At 43.9% G+C, this 10,000-nt stretch overlaps 2 protein-coding genes across 2 annotated transcripts in view; both read left to right on the forward strand.

Annotated features, from left to right (window-relative positions):
• The first annotated feature begins 2,541 nt into the window (after window positions 1-2,541).
• Window positions 2,542-4,702, forward strand: SARC_00696 (4-hydroxyphenylpyruvate dioxygenase). Its single transcript, XM_014305595.1, has 4 exons — window positions 2,542-2,626; window positions 2,820-3,415; window positions 3,522-3,590; window positions 3,727-4,702. Exons 1-4 carry the CDS (start codon window positions 2,624-2,626, stop codon window positions 4,205-4,207), a joined length of 1,149 nt encoding a protein of 382 aa, XP_014161070.1. The 5' UTR covers window positions 2,542-2,623; the 3' UTR covers window positions 4,208-4,702.
• A 1,462-nt stretch (window positions 4,703-6,164) lies between these two features.
• The window catches only part of SARC_00697 (hypothetical protein), a 4,391-nt gene continuing 555 nt past the window's right edge, over window positions 6,165-10,000 (forward strand). The window contains exons 1-3 of the mRNA XM_014305596.1: window positions 6,165-6,703; window positions 7,632-7,785; window positions 8,350-10,000. The exon at window positions 8,350-10,000 is cut by the window's right edge and continues 555 nt beyond it. Of these exons, the coding sequence (XP_014161071.1) occupies window positions 6,279-6,703; window positions 7,632-7,785; window positions 8,350-10,000 (2,230 nt within the window). The 5' untranslated portion in view covers window positions 6,165-6,278. The remainder of the gene's footprint in view (window positions 6,704-7,631; window positions 7,786-8,349) is intronic.

The raw sequence follows: 10,000 nt of genomic DNA on the forward strand, positions 1-10,000 counted from the left end.
GCATGCGCAAAAAATGTGTTCTTTTCAAGGATATAGCACATATACATAGGTTTGTACACGCGCGTTCGAGATCGTTGTACGTGTTGAAGTATGGTGCTCGAATTTTACAATTCACACAAAAAAATGTAAAAGTATGTAGTAGCTTGAAACCCCAGTACTAAATACAATTTTGTCCTCTTTTCCCAAATGTTTTTAAAAACACATGCACATACGATATGCACATACGATATTAAAGTATGAAAGCAATAGTTGCAAGCAAGCTTGTGCAATTCAAACACCTACAGGCACGATGAAACACCTTCAGTGCAGTCCCAAATTTCGACCAAATTTGTATGCATACGTTTTTCCCGGACCATCACTTATTCGTCAATATGCCCAATCACGGAGTAACTCACAACGTCGTTGTCTACGTAAAATAGCATATTTATAGGTATGCGTTAAAATTGTGGGTGAACGAGTGTGGAATACAACATTGAGCATTCAGCATTTTGATTCTCGTGCCCACTCGTGCGAGAGTAAAGAGTAACAGACCAAAAAGAAACTCGTAAACAACGTTACAACAAGAATGTATACGCGAACTCCGGAGTCCGACTACAACAACTAAGAATTTGAGTCTTGAAGCGTCAACCGGGCGTCATTGATTTTATAAATATAGAACAGGAGAGAATATATATAAAGCCCGCGCATAGGTCGACTCACTGCAGCAGCGGACGCACCTTCAGCCCTCAGGGCGCAGGTCAGGGGCCTCAGGCCCAAAGCCTCAGGCCCAAAGCCTCAGGCCCCGGGGCCAGGGGCCAGGGCTCAGGCTCACTTAATATGAGATAGGGAAGAGTCGCGCACCAAGGTGGAGATTGGAGACTCTAGAGAGAGAGGGTTAGTGGAGACTGGATTCTGCCCAGAGGCTGACCAGAGTCCCAGAGTCCCAGACTGTGGACTCGTGGAAACCCGCGCCTCAACTCCCCCAGTTCCCAACTCCCGACTCCCAACTCCCGACTCCCGACTCCCGACACGGCCCAACTCCCGAGGCTATTCCTCTTTGAGTCGAGTCTTGGACTTGAACTCTTCTTCTTCTTCTTGGAGACTTGACCTCTCAGCTGATCACTGTTCAGTGTTCACTTATTCATACTTCAGAGTTCGACCTTTCACGCCCTCAGCAGTCTCACAGGCCAGAGTTAGGCCACATCAGTTAGCAGTCGGCAGTTCAACACTCAGCAGTTCAACACTCAGCACTCAGCACTCAGCAGTTCAACACTCAGCACTCAGCACTCAGCACTCAGCACTCAGCACTCAGCACTCAGCACTCAGCACTCAGCACTCAGCACTCAGCACTCAGCACTCAGCACTTCTCTTCTCTCTTGGCCCTCTCTTGTGGGTGAAGGTATTCTCTACGGCTAACCCGCAGGGCGCAGGGCCCTTTTTACTCACAGCAGTCTGCAGTTCTGCACTCTGCTCGCTCTGCCACAGCCTGATGGGGTTTTACACCGGCTGTGACTTTTTCTTTTCAACACTATTTTTTTTCAAAACAAGAGTAAAACGAGTTTTTTTTTCAAACAAACCATGATAAATAAATACATACTGACATAAATATGTACCCATATTCCCATTTTAATAGTCAACACCAGTCACCACTCACCACTCCCCACCCCCTTTTCACTTTTGCGCTCGCAGATAGTATGTATCCGACTTCAGTACAAATCATAAACAAATATCTGGAAACGACAATACCAACTAAAATTTATAGCCTATAGTCCTATACTACTAAAATTGAAACATATTATTTTATTGCCTTGTGCAAGTCGGATAGTGTCCGACGTTTGAAAATTCAAATTCAAATTCTTATTGCTAGTAGAGAGAGTAGGATATTCTAACTTTTTTTTTTAAATAAATATAACAATCGGTTGGTTTTATATAAAGTACCCCTTAGACTTTAGAGGCTTAGGATAGCATCCGAATTCCACTTGTTTGTTTTGGGCCAAAAAATTGAAATCCGGATACTATCCGCGAGTTAAAAAGAGACAAGCAAAAGCAAATATTCCTCGGGTGATGTTCGGATGTGGTCGTATTTATTTAAAATATACTTTATTTTGAAATAGTTAAAATATCAAATGTCAATTGTTTTTTATATAAAAAGCATGTTCCTGAGTTTACGACACTGAAAACTTGAGGCACACGACACGGAATCTGGTTTTGAAATAGGGGTTTTTTAAATGTTTTAAATTATCTCAAAAATTATGAAACTCAGCACCAAATTTTCGTTCAATCACAGTTGTAGTTCATGCGGACAAGATTCCAGAAGTTATAGTAGCCAATCAATATCCATTACAACGTAGTTTGCATTTGTAATCGCTTACCAATCACCTCACAAGTTTCGAATACTGGGTATTTTAGAGTATATTGGACGTCGCGGTAGTGGTGACCCGTGACCGTCTAATGTCTTCCCTACATTGACACTTGTAAAAAATATCGACACAAGAGAGAGAGGGTGCGAATTCATCCAGCGAGAAGATATAAAAGAGATTTGCATGTCCTCCGTAAGAGACATTCTGAGACTCACTTCTAGAACGAACGTAGCTATCAGTGACAACAAACCAGTCGACAAATTAACCTAATATAACCTAGCACAATGGTAAGTATGATAGTTTGTTTCGATTCGCCTTTTACAGTGTGTTTGATAATGTCTCAGTTTGTTTACTATCTGTTATGAGATTTACACTTTCTCCGGATGGGCAACTGGTTGGTGTTCAGCCATATTCATATCGGTTGTTAGCAATTCACTTAATAGCTTATTCACTTGTACACACCTTCCTTGCACATAATAGACTTCTTACGAAAGCAAAGGACCCAAACCCGAAACCGGAAACTTCATCGCATTTGATCATATCAAAGTCTGGTGTGGTAATGCCAAACAAGCAGCAGGATACTACTGTTCTCGCTTCGGCTTTGAACCTATTGCCTACCGAGGTCTGGAGACTGGAAACCGTGATGTATGCTCGCATGTAGTCCGTTCGGACAAGGTTACATTCGTATTCCAGACACCTTTGGCACCCAACCAGGAAATGAGCGATCATCAATACTTGCACGGAGATGCTGTCAAGGATGTCGCGTTCCTTGTTGAGGATGCAGTTGGAATCTTCGAGAAAGCCAAATCTCGCGGAGCAAAGATTGTACGTGAGCCATGGGAAGAGTCTGATGAGTTCGGTACCGTGACAATGGCAACCATTCAAACCTACGGCGACACAGTGCACACATTCGTTGACAGATCGAAGTACAACCCACCTGCGGGCCATTTCCTGCCTGGGTACAACACGCTAAAGCCTGATCCCATCAACAAGCTACTACCTCCCGTCAGCCTTACTCACATCGACCATTGCGTTGGAAATATGCCTGACCAGGGCATGGTTCCCGTTTGTGAATGGTATGTTCATCGATTTCCTCCGCTATTTTGGTGTAAACTTTATTTATTTATTTTGTGGAAAGCAACAATATTCGAAGATTCTAACATTTTCTCTCTTTTCAAACAGGTACGAAAATATTCTGGAATTCCATCGCTTCTGGTCTGTCGATGATAGTCAAATGCACACCGAATTCAGGTTCGTACTCTTGTTAGTGTGAAGTCTTTAAGTGATTCAAACTGTGTGTTTTAGTAATACGAATATTCAATTCCACACAAATGGATTTTACACTGGTATCTTCGTCTCATTCTCTCGTCAATATTTTCCTATATAGTGCGCTACGGTCTATTGTGATGGCTAGTTACAGTGAAACTGTGAAGATGCCCATCAACGAACCCGCTAACGGAAAGAAGAAGAGTCAGATCCAAGAGTATGTAGAATTCAATAGCGGAGCCGGTGTGCAGCACATTGCTTTGCGCACAAACGATATCTGCGGCGATGTACAACGTCTGCGCGACCGTGGAGTTGAGTTCCTGAGCATTCCCTCTGCTTATTACAAAAACTTGAGGGCTCGTTTGGAAATGACCAACCTCAAAGTGCAAGAGGATATGGATATTGTGGAGAAGTTGCAGCTGCTGATTGACTTCGACGAGAATGGCTACCTGCTGCAGATCTTTACCAAACCTGTAGAAGATCGCCCCACTTTGTTCATTGAGATCCTACAGCGTCACAATTTCGAAGGTTTCGGAGCCGGAAACTTCAAAGCTTTGTTCGAGTCTATCGAGATTGAACAGGGTCGCCGAGGAAATCTCTAGATGATAGTAGTCTCTTGCTATTTTGCTTCGTTGCAACTATTTGTGACATGTGCAGAGTGGTATGCGATACATCATGTAAAGTATGTACGTGAAATCCCATTTGATTTCCGTGCACTAAGTACCGGGCCCGCCGTCTTTGACGGCACATGAACGACGACTGGACGTTTAGGTTGTGAGGGTATAGGTCTGAAATGATTGGATAATTGTACATATGTATATGCATATCGTATATATATGGCACTTGTTGTTATTCATTGTTCAGACCAAACGTACCCCGCACCCGCGTCTACTTTAGTGTATTGTGCATTATATTCTGAGATGTGTTATGTACACGACGTAATACTTCTAAATACTTACTCGTGTTCTGATATGACGAGGAATATATTCACCACATATACCCGCCAGATCTATGGATCTAGCGCTTAGATGTACGCATCTAACGAGAACAAAGCAGAGTCGTTAGTTTCATCCAAATAAAGTTCTCACTTTACCATACTTGTTCCTACGATTGCGTACTGTACAAATTACTTGATGTACTCTTAACGTGCTTGGCAATACTGAATTAACATTCGCCAACCCTCGATTTGTGAATATGATGGTTTATTTTGTACATCGTACCTAAAACAAGACCTTCTTGTGGCTTGTAATCTCAACACTATGAACATATCGCACCAATATCAAGCCATTGGTATCTTGGCGAGCAGATAGAATAGGTGCGCAATTCTCCCCGCGCACGCCGTGTGCGCGTGCTCTATGGGCGTATACAAAACGACAAGGCACGAGAAAGCTCGACGTGTGCCTCTTAACTTGTCAGGTTGAGAACAAAGAGAGCCGTTAATTTCGACAAAAAACAATTCTCACTATACACACTTTTTGTGATGGATACGTTTTACCGGTATATGCCCTACATATGCACAACTATGTGAGATAGTAAATTCAAGCTTTTCGCTAGCCAACCTTCCACAACAGATCACGGTACATTTATGTCCTTGCACGTGCTCGACACCTCGAAACCCTACTCAAACCCCGTACAAATTACATTCACTTACAAAACTTTGAAAATAAAGACTAGACTGTCATGAGTAATTATTTCCTGGTATCTCAAAGAATGTTTCGTTACTACTTGCGTAATCATGTATAGTGCTTATATATGTGTGCAGTATGAAGTTGATTGCTAGAATGTCAGGCTACTCTACAATACGGTGCACCACAAGTTGTACATACCACTCCAGTAGTATATTTTGATGTGTTTGTAGTTGCCTCTGTAATAGATCTTGGTTTTAAAGTATAGTGGAGTAAATATCAGTACTGAAATCCGTACCTTGTCCACAGGTGACAGGATAGTCACTACTGCAAGCAAATGGTCGAGAGAGAAAAAAATACCATCGTACATAGTCTTGACGCCGACGGACTCGTACAACAGACGTCCGTCTGCCCCAATTTTCGCTTCTTCTCTCTCTCTCAAGAGTAGAGTAGAGATAGTCATGCGTCTATCTGACTGTTTTTCAACACAGCTGTATTGTATCAGAAGATCACGGAGACGCGGACTCGTCTATGAAACAGTTGCGTAACGAAGGGTCGGAGGCATGTAAATATATAGGTGTCAAAATGACTTCATGTATATTTATATGCTCATTTTCACGGCCTTCTTCTAAATAGACATCATTTTGGTATCGGCTGAATAGTGTGAATACATTAAATATTATAAAAAATATACACATACATATATATATTATGCTCTGGATTCTTTGTTATTTTCACACATGTGAATATAATGGGTTTTAACCCATTTTAAAAGATAATTTGTTCCAGGACCCATCTATTATTCTCACATGGTGTGAAAATAGTAAGTGTCAAATCGATGTCTTTCTCATATTCTGCAAATTCTCATATTCTGCATTCTCTTTTTAGCAGAGTGGATAATGAACGAATTGGATACATTTGTATGTGTAAATATTGGTGTGTACAACTGTACACACAAATGTACGCAGTCTTGCATATTTATTTGTATATTTAATACTCAATAGCAAGAAGGTATACATATATTTGTCTTGCAGTTGCGTAAAACAGCATGTTGGGTATTCCTCCACGTCCTGATCATATATCAATCGTACCGCAGACAGGGGATGAGTCAATGATCTCGGACGATATTATAGCGAATCCTCCACTACCTTCTGATTGCGACGAACAAAGATTCCGCAAGTATATGAACGAAAGTGCGTTTACGTTGCACTCTGAGAAAGGTAACAAGGGTATCAACGGATCAACTGTAGGAGAAGGGGATAAGCTTGTAGATAAAGTAGTCGTACCAGATGCCGGCGAAGTGTACCAAAAGCTCTCCTTTGATTTCCCACAGTACAAGGAGCACGACGGTCGTGCTCTACTGAACTCAGATATATGGCGTTCGTCAGGACTCCCTCAGGGGTGTACATTCAATCGCACACTGGTCAGCAACGTGACTGAGGCCGCAATCAAGGAATCTAACGGCAGCTCAGGGTGTGTTGTCAAGTATTGTATTTGCCCGTGTGGTGTAAATCCTGCTCGTGGGAGAATCTGCTTGTCGTTTTATCTTTCCTTGTGTAAACGTCCGTGTTTGTTTGCAGTGCAAGTATTTAGATTACGTTGTATGTCGTAGACTAGATGTGACTGTCTGTCCGAAGTTTGTGTTTGATCTTGTGCTTTCCGAATATGTTTTGTCGCATTTTGCGCTCAGCTACTTGAGAATGTAGTCGCTTGCGATATCAAGCGGCGTGTTGCCTTAAGTTCCTTCTTACTGTTGCTAAACAAAAAGACTATAGTGAACAAGTGTACCTACTAGGCGGCTATAATAACGACACTATTGTACGTCGATTGGATCTTCGTCATTGCCGACCATATTACTCGTCACTTGTAGTAGCAAGCCTCAGTAGAGTACAGCGAGCTGACTTATGCTTACAGAAGTGTGTCATGATCTTCACTCCTTGCAATTGTTGCAATTGCGCATGGATGAATTGGAAGTAACTATGTCAATGGCTCTGAGTCTAGACATAACTCGTGTGTCTGAATCTTTGATGTTTTGTGCGTGGCGGTGGCGTAATTAACTGTTAGTGGTGCGAGTAAGTTTGTTGACAAGTCTGATGGAACGGCAAATTCCTTGGTAGACAAATCTAGAATCATTGACGACACACTTCTGCTCTAAGATTGTATCATGTCTTGCAATGAATGCAACTGTGCCGATACCCGTACAATTGTCTTTTGCGGTACTGAGGCAGGCTTGAGGGGCCTGGAATATATAAAAATTCCCGTGTAATCAAAGTATCTGAGGAGAACTAGAGCGAGCTAATCTAAAAAGCGTTTAAAATCATACAGCCATCTAGCATCGGATTGAATTTACCCTACACGATGCTCGGTCTCTTACTGTTTCTGTTATTCGCACAAACACCAGGTTCGAGTCATTTGGGGAAGTATATCATCGGGTCGTTCTGAAGGGCCTGTTGCACTTACTGACCTGTGACCGGACAGAAGCGGCTCTTCTCCTGCGTAGCTACAAGATCCAAGTTGAGACCACCGAGAGAACTCTTGTGGTTGAAGTTCCGGAGGTATTAGCAATCACTATACCTGTATTTTATACTTTGCCTGGTTTAGCCGGCGTGCGTGTGGCCTTAGATTTTAAATATACATACCCACGTGCTCTTGTGGCGTAAGTCTAACTTGTATGTATTCTCAGTTTTGCGCGCGTGTAAGTTTATGTAGACTCACGAGTCATGTGTCCCGAAGGCGTACGTGACCAGTGTATTTAGCCAATTTTTACTTAGGCGATGACAACCCCGACCGAAAAAGCGAGTCAAATATTTGCGTATATATAAAAAATCGCTGTGCATATATTTGGTGCCGCAATCACGCTCCTATTTGCGAGGATATGGTCATTTTATGTACCGATATAAGCTATTTATGCACCGATATCAGATATTGATGTACCGATATAAGCTATTTATGTACCAAATATCAGATATTGATGTACCGATATAAGCTTGTCTGGTGATCAGTTTTGCATGAGTAGAGGCCTTTTCGCTGGCATGCGATCTCCTCAAACTATCGCTCGTACTTCTCAATAAGAGTACGTGATCAGCCTATGCTCATTGGATCTCTTTTTAAATTCTCAGAACGGGCAAACCGAACATACATATGGAGAAGAAGATGGCAGTGATTTCGAATTCGAGGATTTTGATTCACCCGCAGAATCCAGTCCTGCGCTAGTAGACCCAACCAGGTCACTTACTATAGCGACCACTCACATACATAAACTTATGGATCTGTATAGTTTTGTCACGCCTATCACCCTAGCGTGTATATCCCACCAGGCGTGGGTGGAAGAGCATGTCACCGACACACTCGTGGCGATCATCGCGTGTCTGTCGGAGATGCACGTGAGCGCAGGTGATACACAGGCGCGTACAAGCATACACGGGGCAGAGAACGGTGCAACTAAAGGACTCAGTGTGGCACAAGGTGTGGGTATGCTCACGGCTGTGATGAGCACCAGGCCGGTGTTGGTGGAGGATATTCTTCCGCATCTGATACCTGATGAGGAAGTGGGAGATACAACCGAGGCAGATCGGCGAGACTATGGGAAGGTCGCAAAGGGCATAGTACGAAAGCACCGCCTCCCGTGCGAGCCTCATTACCTATCAATCCTCGAGTGTGTGCCATTGGCAGACGATACAGAGGGGAAAGGAGCTGCACAGCGGATCAGTCAGAAGCTGGCACAGGGTGCTCGTGAGACATGCGTTACCTATGATGGCTGGAGAGCATATGCGCGTGCCGTGGCTGTGTGTCTGCCCACACTCGCCGAGGTGGCCGCCGATGCCATTTCGGTCGTATTGCTGCATCAAAAGGAGTTGAAGAAACAGGCTAGACTGGCGGAGAAAGCAGGAACAGGAAACAGTGGTAGGGGTACGGTGTTTGACTCCAAAGGACTCACTGGTCTGCGACACGAAGTCGCGTCAGTCACTGCCATTGTCAGCCGGTATGTGCGTCACGGGCCGAGGGAAAGTGTGGCTAGTGAACTGCTGGGCTGTGGCCTGTGGCGTGATTTGGTACGATTGATTGTCCTGGTGGGTGTTACAAGGAAGAACGAGGCTGAAGATGAGTTTTGTGATAAATGCCAGAAGAAGACGGGTGTAGGTGGTAATAGCGAAGTCGCGAGTGTAGGGTGTTGTAAGGATCCCACGCATATGGAAAGTAAGCAAAAATCGCACAGCGAAAATGTCAACATGGAGATTGTGGAGCTGCTGAAGATGGTGACACAGGGCTGCTGCGGTTACGAAGAACTCAGCGCGTATACATTGCGGGTGGGTGGTTTCAAAGCGGTAGTTCTTTCCTTAGGAAATGCTGCGGAAACAGACAAGCAGCCGAAAATAGACACAATTATACTACCCGACCTGTATGTTGTGTGGTTGTGTATGTATACCGAAGCATATGCACCAGAGATAATCACATCCTACCTGACAGGCGCGAGTGTCCCTGAGCTGCACAGTCTCAGTGTAGAGCACATGCACACATACTGTGAACAGGCCAGTGACACTGCTAGTCGGTTAAAGGTGCTGCTGAGTTTGCTGGCGATGCTCAAGGCGTGGGGTGCAAGCCATAAGCTGGTGCAAGCGGGCCCTCACAGTAAGAATAGAAATGCAAACCAGGGACAGAAAGAAAAGTCGCAGAAACTGTGGGGACAACTCCTTCCGGTGATGCTGAGCACATACTCGGTAGCTGAGAAGCTCGTCAAACAAAACAAGAACTCGCAGCAGTTCAGAGCAC

The sequence above is a fragment of the Sphaeroforma arctica genome, assembly GCF_001186125.1.
Source record: "Sphaeroforma arctica JP610 unplaced genomic scaffold supercont1.24, whole genome shotgun sequence".
Classification (NCBI taxonomy): Eukaryota; class Ichthyosporea; order Ichthyophonida; genus Sphaeroforma; species Sphaeroforma arctica.

What these genes read in the sequence shown, in the direction of transcription:
- SARC_00696 (XM_014305595.1), top strand. An exon ending in ATGGTTCCCGTTTGTGAATG is followed by an intron (nt 3,416 to 3,521) that starts GTATGTTCATCG and finishes CTTTTCAAACAG; the next exon opens with GTACGAAAATATTCTGGAAT. An exon ending in CAAATGCACACCGAATTCAG is followed by an intron (nt 3,591 to 3,726) that starts GTTCGTACTCTT and finishes TTTCCTATATAG; the next exon opens with TGCGCTACGGTCTATTGTGA.